This window comes from Chelmon rostratus, chromosome 13 (assembly GCF_017976325.1).
Source record: "Chelmon rostratus isolate fCheRos1 chromosome 13, fCheRos1.pri, whole genome shotgun sequence".
In the NCBI taxonomy this organism is placed as follows: Eukaryota; Metazoa; Chordata; class Actinopteri; order Chaetodontiformes; family Chaetodontidae; genus Chelmon; species Chelmon rostratus.
Genome location: NC_055670.1, coordinates 18,084,317 through 18,098,209, shown reverse-complemented (window position 1 = coordinate 18,098,209; position 13,893 = coordinate 18,084,317). Strand labels below are relative to the sequence as shown.

Sequence of the window (13,893 nt, the reverse complement as noted above, 5' to 3'; positions counted from 1 at the left end):
TTGCCAGATGCTGAGAAATCATTTGTTTTTAATGCGTTTTTACCCAGATGTCTTTGTTGTGTTTTCTTTTTTAAAACCTGCAGTGTGGAACTTTTGTCTCCCCCTTCTGGCAGTGAGAGTAATTACACAAACACGTTCTTAGGACACCATAGGCTCCTCCACGTTCCTAGCTGCTGTAGCCTGCTCCGTCGCTGTGGTTGCGCCACCTTCGGCTCTGTTAAACCGATCATTGCTGGTTAATGTAAAATCTCTATCAATGCACCAGCGCAGGAATGTCGCAGGTTTAAAAACTCTAAAAACACTAGAGCAGCAACAATTAGTCGATTAATCCATTTGTGAATTGAGAGAAAATTGCAGTCTATTTAATAGTATTTATCAATTTATGCTATTTATTTACTATGAGGTTTTTGGGGGGTTTTTTGGTTACTGTCATTTATGATGATAAATGAAGAGTCTTTGGGTTATAGAAGCGAGCTGAAGATGCCACTTTGGGCTCTCGGAAACTGTGATGAGCTTTCTTTCACAGTTTTTTTGACTACACGATTAATTGATTAATGTGAAAACGATGGACAAATTAATCGACGATGGCAGTGATAAGCTAAATCAGCATTGTGTGAACTCGTTTGGCAAAGCCTTGAATGTAACAGATGTTCATTCATATGTAAAAGTCCTGCACTCCAGGCTTAAATATTACTTGTCCTGATCGATATAGATGCAGCAGTGAAATGGCAGTTGCTGTTATTGTGTTTGTTGTAATCACCTTTGTTGATCTGCTTGATCAATCGCCATTAACGCCACTGTGGGAAAACCCTGAAAGTGCCCGGAATTTGCATTCAGTCTCACCTTTTTATGAGTATCACCTCTTGCTCCAGGAAGCAGTGGAAATGAAAGCAGAGCCTGTGACGACAGCTTTTGGTTACTGAAATAACTACAGGCTAGTACTGAATTTCTAAATATTTGGCATGACTTGACACTATTCTTTGTGCCAGTAGCGAGAGATAATTGGGCTTCTCAATATACATAATAGTTTCCTGTGTCCTTACCCTTTGCCTTTATCACTGGGCTTTAATATAATGTCACTTACAGTACAGGCACGTTCGCAGCATCTTGTGACAATATGTCTTTAGCTTTGTTTTCATCTTCGTTGATCCATGCTAAGAAGTAGAAGCAGACCTGAGATGTGGCCTTTTTTAATTAACTATGACCTGGAAAATGTCAGATGTGTTGATTATTAGTGCATCATAATCCATTTACTTACCGGACAAAGCGACAGTACAAACTCTCCCATGTATGCTAGCAGTTGATTTTCTCTCATGCAGTACTTTGAGTCCGTATAGCTCAAAACTATGAGCTCCTGATTTTAATGCTAATTTTTGGGGGGCTAAATTTTACAGTCTAACCCTTGCCTGCACCGAGTCAAGCCTGTTTACAGCCCCAGTGTTTTGACAGGCTTTTGACAGTCCGCTGTGTGCAGTTCATAACATTTGTCTGGGAAATTTATGAAATACTTTACTACCTTACAGGATATCATGTTTACAAATGACGACATAATTTTTCTGTTAATTTGATCTGCGCATTCTGTCGCCGCATCATCGCTATACATCATTTTAGCTCACAATGAAATTCCACACTCCTCCATCTGTCAAATCCCCTCCTCCTGTCAAGTAATCATGAGCTATACATGGCTGTTTAATATTCATAATCATGTGTCACTTTGACATTTTCAAAAGGTTCCCAATCACAGTCTCTGATGGCATCCTGTACAGGCTATGCATAACAATCTTCTCCTCTGTCATCAATAATTGTAGCTATCCTCAGACGAGTCACACAGGGGGCTGGTGTGCTGAGATGAATACTGCTGCATTATCACCGTAGAGTTCTGTTTGGCTGGTGGAGCCTGGAGTCGACGTGGAGGGGTTGTTTTTTTTTTTTTTTTAAATCCTCCAGATGCTGTGTTTACTGCACTGTATAACACAACCTGATTAAATCTGTATACAAAATTAAAGACGCAGATAAGTCGATTACAAAGAGTTGATTTTACAACAGCATGCAGTCTGCGCGAGGTGCCACAGGGCTGAGAGGTGGGCGGCAGCTCTGTACTGTAGCAGATGGGACAACTTCCCTGCTCGACAACATGTAGCTCACATTCCTCGGATTCCTCAAGACTCGGCTCTGAGCTCCCTTCTTGCACAGCTGTTTGGGCCTACCTTTTTATAGCCCCGCGACGGCCGGCCTGTTTGTGCTTATTACATTATCCGTAAAAATCTATTGGCCACTGATGTTAAGTTTTGAACATGTGCTGTTATGTCCTTCTTTTTTCAGCTGCTCATTTTTAGCTGAGGTCTGAGAGGTCAGCTGATAAGGAAGAAACATGAGTGAGGGGTGAAAAAAAAAAAAGCAGGAATTCTTGAGCAGAAACTTCATCCCATATCTGACACAGATGGAAATGGACCATCACTGGAGTAACAAGGAACGCTTACATTTTGTACAGAAATGTGATCTTGTGATTATTTCCTCTGTTAGAACACATTTTATAAATGTTAAATATGATAAATACGATAACTATTAAAGTTTAGATTGGTAAAACCAGTGCCTCCTAAATCCAGAGCCCAATTCACTTTGTAACTCCATGTTGTCTGTTTTTTCTTCACAGTCACACGAGCTTCTCCACCACTGACTAAGACACTGTTACAAAGAAATGTCTTCCAAGGTCACAGGAAGACTGGAGGCACCTCAAAAGTCGGTTTTGGTAAACATGGGACAACGCAGAGGGTCGTTGAAGATGTATAATTATCTAGTTAGGATAAGTGAAGTGATTTTGTGACCATTCTTCTTGATGTCAAGCAAAGTGTGTAATTTCGCCTCTTCCAGCACCCTCCAGGTGAACTCAAATTGTCGTGAAAACTCTAAATTCCTGTTCGTTTCTGGAGGACTTGGAGCAACTGTGTCCCCGTGTGGGAGGAGAAAGTCCTGGGATCGAACGTAAAATGAAGTACAAAATAATGACTTACAATTAACTCCCAGCTGCTCTGTAGTTATGTGGTTTTACAGCATGCCTCAGGGTAGTGCATACGGACCCTTGAAATAACTAAAGCTGTAATTAAGGTTGCAACGTTTTCCCTGTTTTTACCCAACCCAGACATAGGGAATACCTCGGGTCTGACATGAGCAGGAATGTTAAGCTAGTCCCACAGAGCGCACGCAGGGAACACGAGTGAGGAAACCATACCAGTTTGTATTAGAAATGTGATTTCTAAATGGTGTTCAGCAGCAGTGCTCACCTCAGCTGCTGGACCTGTGCAGCAGACAGTTAACACGCTCATGTGCTGACACCTAAAGGACAAAGTGGAATTCTGTAGCTAGAATATAAAAATGACTATTTCCCATCCTAAAAAAAGAATAATAAAATAAACAAAGACAACAAAAAGAGGAAATGTTTATATTCAAATAGTCTTTATTAAAAAATTACAATAATTCACAGTTCATTGGGAATTACAGCACACATTTAAATGTGATGAGCATTTATTAAAATGTATTGCTTTGGTTATAGTACCCATATACATAAAAGAATGTAAACCAATAGGTCCGAACATCGATGGAAATTTTAAAATAAGCCTATGCATTTGCCTGTTTTTGAAATGAATTACTTAATTGAAAATGAACTAGACACCTCTTAATTGTCAAATCACATGATTTTCCAAGAACAAAACACAAAGTAAGATACAGTATACCTTTAATTTCTTCACCAAAAATAATAAAATATCAATTGCTGTGTAAATGAAGCTAAAAAAAAAGGCTTAAAAATAGAGTCTATAAAATATTCATACATGTACAGAGAATGTCATGAAAGCCTCTGTTAGTGCGGAAGTATTCAGAATCTGCATAATTCATCGAGAAATGACAGATAAATAAGTTATGGACAAAATACTTAGAGACTTCGCTCAGCGATGGTGGCTGTGTTAACAACACAGGGTGATTAATCTGCCACGCTCGCTGAATTTTAAGCTTCTCACGTCTGCAGAAGGCAAAGACGACGCAGATCACCACAACAACTTCATATTGTAATCTCAGCCCTCCATCTTTCACAGTGTTTTTTTTTGGATGATTCGGTTTCCATTTCTGCACATTATTAGTGTCATACTCTTCAAAGAATCAAGTTGAACATTCATATTACGTCAGCTGGAGCACGGTCACGGTGAAAATCTGCTCTCGTCAACAAAGAGATGCGTTATAAAATGAATGCAAAAAACTGACCTCCATAGTCTGTGTTCACATGGCAGAAAATACAGAAAACACTGTTGAGGACCACCACTGCGGACGTAGTGTTTCCAACATATACTTTGAATCCAATTAAAGTTAAATAAAAGGACTTTCCTTAATTTTATGTATTTCAAAGTAAATTTGATGATGAAAAGTGTCTAGTGTCAGCAAAATACATTAAAGGTCTTGCAAAACAAATTACAGTGTATTTACCTAACATTGAACAGAAAGCATGAGCCTTACTCTACGTAATGTCATGAACAGTATTGTGATAAACACACTGCTGTACTTGCAGCAAATGTCTTTGAAATAAGAAGTTCCATCCTCCACATCGGGCATCTACATAGTTGTGTTATGTGTAATATTGCACATTATAATATACTAGTAACTTTCTGGTGTCCAGTACCGCTACCTCCACCACCACTCAGTCATGTAGAAAAGGCCTCCCAGTGGACTGCACTGCAACTGGGAGAAAACAACCACTTCTCAAACTGAGCTCAGGAAATGGAGATCAATGACACCGTTTAATAACTTACAAAATCTTTAACAAAACCGTCCAAAACACTTTGGAACAGTTAAACATATTTTTTAGTGTATAAAAACTGTCTGCTATACTTGGTGATGTGGAAAAATATCTCATACATTCTTAATTTCAATCATTTCTAAACTAATTAAATTATGCTTTAAAGTACCACTTAGTTCAATGAGGACAAAAAAAATGACACACCTGTGCAATCACTTCAGACATTTACCGATGTGATTTTTTTCCCCCCATTATTCACACTTTGCCTCCAGCATGTCGCAATTTTCTTGCGACATCGAAGGAGAAAAAGTTCACTCTGCTGGAACACACCAGCCTTTATGACCTCTGAAGACCAAAAAAGGATACTTGCTAGAACCCCCCCCCCCCTTCCTTCAGGCACTAATACAACCTGTGGATGGTTGGGCTCATAATACTTCCAAGTTACCTTTAAAAAATGTAAAGTTAACTGACAACCATTCAATTCTCCCAGCTATGTAACAGGCTTTATCCACAGTGAGGGATAAACTCTCCCACCCATTTCAAAACAGTTCTACATGTCGTAACAATACCAAAGTTCTACTGAAAAACATCAGCTATGCATCACCTGGAGGGGTGAACCGCAAAACTGTGTAACATAAAGATCATTTCGAAACAGTCATCATATGAAACGTCAGTGTCAAGGCACAGATACAAAGATGCGTTTTTGTAAATACACAAACAGTAAAAATCAAAAGCTCAATGTTTCAACACCGTCGTGTGAAGGGGCCACACAACCTGTGCTGCGATCTACTGGAGCTGTACACTGCAGCTCCTTTCAACAAAGACTTTGATATTAACATTGAATCAAATGACATTCTGTAAATGTGAAAGCACTGCTGCTCGTATTTGTGAGCTCACTGAAAAGCAACAAACCGCTCGCAGCTTTTTGCCCCTTTCAACTCCCTGTTTAGTTGAAACTGACACAAACACCCCAAACAAACGATAAGCAGCCTGTATCCAACACATTATCTCAGATTAGTCTTTTGTATGCTAGTTCCCCGACATGCAATGGTTGAAAGGAAGATATGTCTTCCAGGATTTAATGTACCAAACAAGATAAAATCCCAAGTAAATACTGGAATTATACTGGACCCGGGGAAGGTATGTAGCTCTGTGTCTGCTGGACGTGTAGTGGACACCTTGAAAGTAACAGCCGAATAAGTCAGAGCTACGTCAAGGTTTTGCTATTGTGAGTTTGATCGTTCAAACAGCAAAAGCATTTGGTTCCAGCAACTCATATGTATGGAAAAGTACTGTAAACATTTAAGAAAAGGTTCCATCAGGAATGTACTGCATTCATTGTCCCAAACTAGCTCAACCAAATAACCCTTAATGCACGCTGAAAGATGGAGAATATTAGGCAGGGTCACATATGTAAGCAACCACAGCCCCAGTAATGGGTTGTGTTCAGGGCAGAGGGTTGACTTATGGGTGGTACTACATGTGTTGCTCCTGTTCAACCCAAATTTAAAAAAAAAAAAGAGGTTAATCCAACAAACACACAGCTTTTAACATCCATTTAAACACACGCAGGAGCAGATGTTCGCCGGTGTTTTCAAGTGCTGTTTCCTTGTTCCTGCTCGAAAAGCAGCATGGCGAGCTGAGAGCGAGAACCGAGACCTTCCAGGTTGCTCTGAACACATCTGTGATAGATGTCTTCACTCAGCCGCGGGTTGCAGGCTTGGTAGGTGTACTGCTGGTGCAACGCTGGCTCCACTGCCCTGAACACATGAAGACCCGAATACTTGACGAACATGTCAAAGATGTCCAGGGTCTCTAGAATCTCCTCATTCTCTTGGACATCTGCCACCATTCGTGTGCGCGTCGCCATGTAGTCAGAGTTGTAAAAACACGCCTCTTCAAATGACCTGCGGTCAAAATGGCCCGCGTCTTTGACCAGATCAATGGTGACCGGACGCTGCTGGCTGTGATAGGCCACATCAGGCTTGTAGTCCTGGAAATGGATGGGGAAGAACACCTGCCAGTTGTTTATGGAATTCATGCGGCAGCGGTTCAGAAATTCTGAATTGATGTGTGTGTTAGCATTAGCCAAGAAGAAGAGCGTGTCAACCGGGTGCTTCTTCGAGATGATGTCCATGAATTTGATCTGGGACGGTGTTTCCGTCTTGACACTTATCCATGGGATCTTTACTGTAGGGTACTTGCGTTCATAAGCATTTATCTGAGTCTTCACGCTGGCAAATATGTCATTCTGGCTAACTTGCTGTGCCTCCACTGGGTCATAAATAAACAAGAATGTTAGGATGGCATTTTCACTGGTCTCAAACGCATTTGAGGCAAAGACTTCCAGGAAATGGTCGACATAGCTTCGGTCCTGGAGAGTAAGAGGTATAATGATGTGAACCCTTGTAGCTTCAGTGACGTAGGGCATGGGAATGATCTCAATCCGACTCAAAGGTCGCACCAGGTGAACCCGCTTGGTGATGGATCGGCTGTGACCTTTCTGGTTAACCACCTCCAGCTGAAGGTCCAGGGTGTACTCCATGCCCCTGGTGGGGTCGAAGCGCCTATAGCCGTTAATCAGCTGCTGCTTCTTCAGGTGTAGGACAGGCTTGTACTTCTTGTTCAGCTCTCCCATGGCTATCTCAATTACATCAGCCACATCCATGCGATCAATGCCGCTCAGTTCACACTTCGGAGAGCCATCGATGCACGAATAAATCTCCTCCTCTGTAAAGTATTCCCACTTCAGAACTTCAAACCGAGATTTCGGCTCAAAAGGTGGATTGATCCCCAAGGGCCACTGGGCACTTCGGTTGCCCTCAAAAGCAACCACGCTCACGTTCTTTATTTCTGCCTGTGGAAACACAAGAAGCATTCTGATCTACACAGTTGCTGATCCACCATTGACAGAACTAATACTGTTTCAACCTGCTGTACGATACAGGTAAAATCCTTTGAACCTACAATGGAAGTATGCAAAAAGAACCCAGGTTTTGTTTTTGACTGGAAATCGTCTTACCTGCAGTTTAGCAATCTCATCATAAGTCTTCTGGAGTTCAATCTCAGTGAAGTATCTGTGCAGCCGGTACATCTGTTCAGGGTCAGACACTGGATGGACAGTCAGAGCTTTCTTGAACTGTTCACTCTGCTCTTTGCTGGGATCCGAGTTTTTTCCCAACTCATAATGGTGGTACTGAAGGCCCTGAGAAGAAACAGAGAGGTCTTTTCATGAGGCGTCTGAAATCCGGAATGACAGAAACAGGTTTCTCCAAGCTTAGTTGTTATGCTACGCTACTTCCACTCAAACAAACATCAAACAACATATCCAGGCAGCATCTCGGGCTCATCTCCACCGCTGGTTTCAACCACAATTGTATAGAAAACGCAGAAATTCATCTTGTAGCAATACTATTGTTATGCAACTGCAGTTTTGGCCATTTTCAGGAGCTAAATTTGTTCTGGGAATATGAGGTTTAGGAGATGTTTTATCTTAATTAATTTCACCACTTTTTATATTAATAAAATTCTGACCTATGTGGCATCAGGTCAAAAAGCAACAGCTAAGAAATTAATGATGAAACCTACAGTGCAAAAGGCTGACACTGGCACCCGAATCCCACTTAAAGACACAGTCGTTTAAGCTGAAAACAGAGTAAACACCTAAGGAGCTTGAGTGATTAAAAAAAGTGAGTCCAATCTGATAAAGCTATTAAAAGAACAAAGAATGGAGATGCTGCTTAACTGAGCAGCAAGGCCACTCAGCCAACAGCCTGTAGTGGTACACTTAGTGAAGCACTGTCCATGCCTAATTGTCATCAATGCTCTCTTAACACATAAATTGATGTCTGGCTCTATGTTCAAGCTGTTTTCTTCACCCACACCAGGCATTTTAACTTTCCCCCTGCTCCTCTCCCTTATCTGGGGAGGCTCTGTTGGAGCCCTTCTGGCTCAGGGCACTTCAGTTTGCCATGCAACTCACTCTCAATTGTGTAACAAGATGGTTTCCTGCACTGGGTCATGGCCAAGGAGGAGAAAATGGGAGCAAAAGGCGGTGGAACAAGCCAACAATAAAACACTGGCCCACATGTATACTATAAAAACAGTGAGGACACATTCGCACTGATAACCTTCTAACAATGTATTTTAATGTGTTGACAAAGACCACAAACTTAAGCCTGGTCGAAGCAAACTGGGCCGAACACAAACAAACAATCGCCTGAAAGGGCACTAGGACAGATCAGGGCTCCGCAGAGCTTGTTTGACCTTAAATGCTAATGACATTACAGGAGCAGCGCATGTTGACCCACAGGGGATTTTCACACCATTGAACCTCAGCGAGGCTGAACGCTGCTGTGCTCTGCTTGCCTGTTTACCTATTCCACGTTGCTGCTGGAGCTGTGCAAAAAAGGGCAAAAAAGGGTATTAGCAATCTACTCTGTAATATAAATACCACCTCAGTGCTAGCATGGTAATAACAGCTTTATATGGCTGTCTGTCAGTTTTAAGTGCCGTCCCAGAGGCAAAGCATGATTTCTGTCGTGACAGTTTTGTTTTTTCTGTCGTGAGGGAGAACCCCTGCTGGAACCCATCTCGCAACTCTTCTGACAGTCTCCTCATTCATTTTAACCATGAGCAGCCTCATTCTGTTCCCTTTCAACATCAAACAGTGAGCTGAGACACAGTTTTATAGGTAAAAAAAAAAAAAAAGAATGTACTGTTGAAAAGAGATCTTCAAGAACACACTCGACCTACCTCGTTTTCACTGACACAGTTTGTGTTCGTGTAATCGATGATGCATCTTCCGAGCCACTCGTCAGGCCTTGCGCTCAGGATGTCGTTCCTACAGTTTTCCAGGAAGGGCTGGAGCCGGAGGAGCAAGGTACGTGACAGGAGGTACCCGAACCCGCCGTAGCAGTACCTCCCCTCCATCTCTCCACCTATGAACTCCTCAGGACTGCCCATGTAAAGCTCTCGGTCCATACTGAGGTGATCCACCAGGGATTTGATCCTGTCGGCTTCCGTGTAAGCGTCATCTTGGACAAAGTAGAACCAATCGTATTCATTGATGTAATGGTCTAAAATGTATTTGATATTCTGGAACATGTTCCATATCAGTCTCTCGTCCCCGTGAGAGACGACAAACATGCCGTGGGGGACTTTGCGGTTGCGCATGCCGGTGAAGAAGACGACAGTGTCCAGGTGATGGCTAATGGTGCGATTGACAGCTACGCCCAAGGTGTTTATGGTGTTTTTGGATGTCAGGACCCCGACGAACAGACGCTCTCGCATCCCCAACTCTGTGCTTATGTATTTAGCCCTGAAAAAGAGAACAAACAGCTACTTAATAATGGCTGCTTTGAATAAAAAATACACATAAAACTAGAAGATAAACCTTCACCAGTGCTGACTAATTCTCCAACTTACTGTCACACTAAAAAGACATTATTTTGTTTGTATAATTTTCGTGTTCAGTTTATTAATTGACCCTGAAAATTACGGGAATAATAATGGCTGACAGCAGTAGTTTATACAAGGCAGAACTTTGGGATCTAGGCTCATTTAATTGGATCTTGCCCATCAAATTTCAAGGAAATTCTGGATGTTTTTAAATGTCTCACGCAGGCTAACAAGAAAAACCATAAGCTCTTTGGGAAAGTAAACATGCAAGAACTTGAATTGTGATTCATCACCGCAACCGCAACCCAACCCAACATTTATTTCCCTCTTATAATGTAAACGGCATAAATTATCCCTCATATTGGAACTACAATGATTTGTGGATTAACTGTTTAGCAAATGCCTGTGAATATTCTCATTCATCCAGGTCATTGTAGGCTTCAGGGCATTCAATCGTTCGCAACTGGACTTTGTCAGTTTGTCTTGGAAGACGTTTCGCCTCTCATCCGAGTCATTTGTTTGGTAAATAAAGCTAAAACCAATCATTTTTCAAGCCAAAATGCCAAAACATTTGTTGTTCATATATGATATAATTTAAAATATTCTGGGTTTTTGCACAAACAAGACATTTAAAGACTTTACTTTGAGCTCTGGACAGTTGTGATGAGCTTTTTTCACTACTTCCACCAAACTAAATCAGCTATTGAAGGAACCAGGCTGAGTTAATCGAGAATGAAAATGATGATTAGTTGCAGCCCTGCCCTTCAAGCCGCCTTTGAAGGCTGGATGCTCGAGCGCTTGCAGCCCTGACCTCAGCAGAACTTTTCCACAGGGAAAAGTCTCCTTCTGCGAACTGCATGGCAATGCAACCGCTTTTGGCGTGAGGGCTAACACTGAAACAAGGTCTCCATCCAGGAAATCTTGGAAACGTCTGACTGTTTACAAAGAAAATGTGGTGCATGCAGTTAATGATAGCTCTGTGGAAGGGAATGCAGGGGCTGTGGACTTTTATCAGACTTTGATCAAGGCCATTAACACAAGGGAGAGGATAAGATGCTTTAGAATTATACTTAGTTTACTCCTTTTACTGTAGTTTTATGAGCTTATTCTTCATGTAGTCAGTGTAAATTCTCATAGACACATGAGAACACCTGTACACCCAGCATTATGTGGACTAACACCATGATTTATCATTTACTGAGGATGAGCTTCACTGAGGCCTGCTGTACTGTACACTATAATAATCAGGTCTGTATTCACAACAAGTATAAGCCATATATTATGTGCCTGCTTACACAATGTGTTCACCATTCAGAGTGAATGGGCGTACAAGGCTCACCTGAAAACTTTCTTCGGGGCGCTCTGCTGGACTTGTTTATATGGGACTATTCTTGGTTCAAAATCCTCTTCGGACTCCACATCGTTGATGGTGGAAATGGAGTTGGGCTTTCGGGCTCCTTTGAGCTGTCCATCCTGCCCCACGGTCACATCCTCGCCCTCCTTACCGTCAAGGTAACACGCTTCTTCCGTCCAGTTCACACTCAGCAAACTCAACGTGAAGCCTAAAGAAATGCCGATTACCACCGGGCCGACCGACCGCAGGACAGAAATAAACCCTGAAAATCTCATCTTGTGCGTCGGCTCTCGTGTCTTCGCAGTCCCGCGTCGCTTCAAAAGAGCGTCCGAACAGGCCTTCTGGTCCGGGACAGGTCAACTGTACATCGGGCGCGACGCGAGGCAGATGTATCGACACTCAACTTTAGGAAAAGATGTTGCTTCTTCCTTAAAATTCACGCAGGACTCTTACGTGTCAGTCGAGCTGCGACATTGCTCCTCCCCGGCCCGACGTTAGCATCGGCGGCCGGGCTAGTTCCAGACTGCGTGGATGCACACAGGCTGCGCAGCGCGGAGGGATACTCAATGAGAGCGTGCTGAAGGCAGTGAAATGTGTCATGGAACACAACCAAAGTGTGTTTATACCTGGTGGTGGACTCAGTTCACGCATGCTGTCGTATTTACAGGACTGTAACAGGTAAAGTTTTCAGCATCATTGTGCTGCTTTTTCTTTTTAATTCAAACTAAAATGACAAACAGCTATTACAATTTTTCATACTTTAACACATAGCTGAAAATAAGCCATAAAAGCTATTAAACAATTTAAATAGGTCAAGGACATACCTGCACTCACCTAGTGCACCTAGACATTTATTTGACTGCTCTAGCCCATAAGTTTCTTTACATATTAGGGTTGTGCATACAAAAAAATATTATGCATTGTTATTAAAACTAACAGACAGTATATATAATACTTAAAATAAGGAGGATTTGGCAGATTTTTGCTGTGCAGTTTTGCTACTTATGTAAAGGATGTGAATACTCCCTATTATAATTGCATAATTCATTTCATTTGCAATTTTTATCTCTGTTGGCCTATGTATGCCATGTCCTGTTCATAACAGTATGTGTAAAAAAATTAAATTCAATCTTATCTTAAAGAAAGCAGTGGCACTTATAAGACAAACTCTTGCATCTTGTGTACTTATCATCTGTTGTTGCAATCATAAGGTGCACATCCAGTCCGACTGTACAAATACATTTCGTGTAATTTGGATGATTTCAGATGTATAATCTGATATAGTCCATACCTGATAGATCTGAATCTGCTCTAATCTAATAGATATCAATGTTGTGCTTTGGGCTCCAAAAGAAAAAAGGAAGCAGGTTGAGTTTTGTGCATCTTGTGAATGATTAAAAACAATAGGGGCTTGAATGTAATCAAAAATATTACAACCTCATTCAATCTATATTTTTTTATTGAATTTACCCAATCCAAATCGCATTACTTTTTAAGGATTTATCCAGTCTTTAAAATGAGTACAATAGCACACCAACAGCAAAGAACATCATTATTAATGATCGACAAGAAAAGCTCTCCGTCTGTAGCAGAAGTCTCTCCTGCAGCTGCTTCATGTGTATTTCAGTGGTGATTAGCTCAGCTTTCAGCTCATCCACCTGGCTCTCGCTGTTCTCTATCTGGCCTCTGTGCGCCTCACCCAGATGTCAGGGGCAGTGGGCTTTGTAGTCTGCTCAGTCGATCTTTCAACTGCATCTTTTTGAGTCCTCTCCCGAAACTCACTGCCCCTGATCTCACCCGTCTCACAAAGACCTCCGTCCTCCCCCTGAGCCCCTGACCCAGACAACACCAGCAGCGGAATGAGAGAACGCCTCATTGTCCGGGTGCGGATTTTAAGACTGGTATACACGTGTTTTGATATATTCTTCCCACTTCAGCTGGATGAATGGAGTCTTTGTGATTGCAAGTTTAACAAGATTAAAAGCCTGACATGATTCAATGTGGTTCCTGTGCTGATGGTACTACAGGCTGCCGATGTCCTGTCCTTACACACATACAGTGTCTATATGAATGTACATTAATAGACAAAGACCAACAAACATATACACAACATATACATATGACTTTATTAGGCCTAATTTTATTTATACCCTTTAATTTTAAGTGAGTTTTATTCCATTTCATGTCCTCTGTGATATGTAACCGAAAGAAATATAAAATGTTTCCTCTCTTGGAATATTGTCATTGTGCTTCAAATCCTCTGTCATGCTTTTTCTTTCTCTTTTTTTTCATTTAGCCAGGTATGAATCAAATCTCTGTTCTCTTTTGCCCTCTGGTGGTCAATAGAATACCTACA

The 13,893-nt window shown here is 41.7% G+C and overlaps 1 protein-coding gene across 1 annotated transcript; it reads right to left on the bottom strand.

Moving 5' to 3' along the window:
- Positions 1-3,442: 3,442 nt before the first annotated feature.
- On the bottom strand, positions 3,443-11,960 carry chpfa (chondroitin polymerizing factor a). Its single transcript, XM_041951419.1, has 4 exons — positions 11,523-11,960; positions 9,539-10,103; positions 7,806-7,988; positions 3,443-7,640 (listed from the first exon to the last, which is right to left on the bottom strand). The coding sequence occupies exons 1-4, from the start codon at positions 11,810-11,812 to the stop codon at positions 6,378-6,380; spliced, it is 2,301 nt and encodes a 766-aa protein (XP_041807353.1). The 5' UTR covers positions 11,813-11,960; the 3' UTR covers positions 3,443-6,377.
- Positions 11,961-13,893: the final 1,933 nt, after the last annotated feature.

What these genes read in the sequence shown, in the direction of transcription:
- chpfa (XM_041951419.1), bottom strand. Translation starts at nt 11,812, where the DNA reads ATGAGATTTTCAGGGTTTATTTCTGTCCTGCGGTCGGTCGGCCCGGTG. An exon ending in ACTGTGTCAGTGAAAACGAG is followed by an intron (nt 7,989 to 9,538) that starts GTAGGTCGAGTG and finishes GTTTCTTCTCAG; the next exon opens with GGCCTTCAGTACCACCATTA. An exon ending in ATGAGATTGCTAAACTGCAG is followed by an intron (nt 7,641 to 7,805) that starts GTAAGACGATTT and finishes GTGTTTCCACAG; the next exon opens with GCAGAAATAAAGAACGTGAG.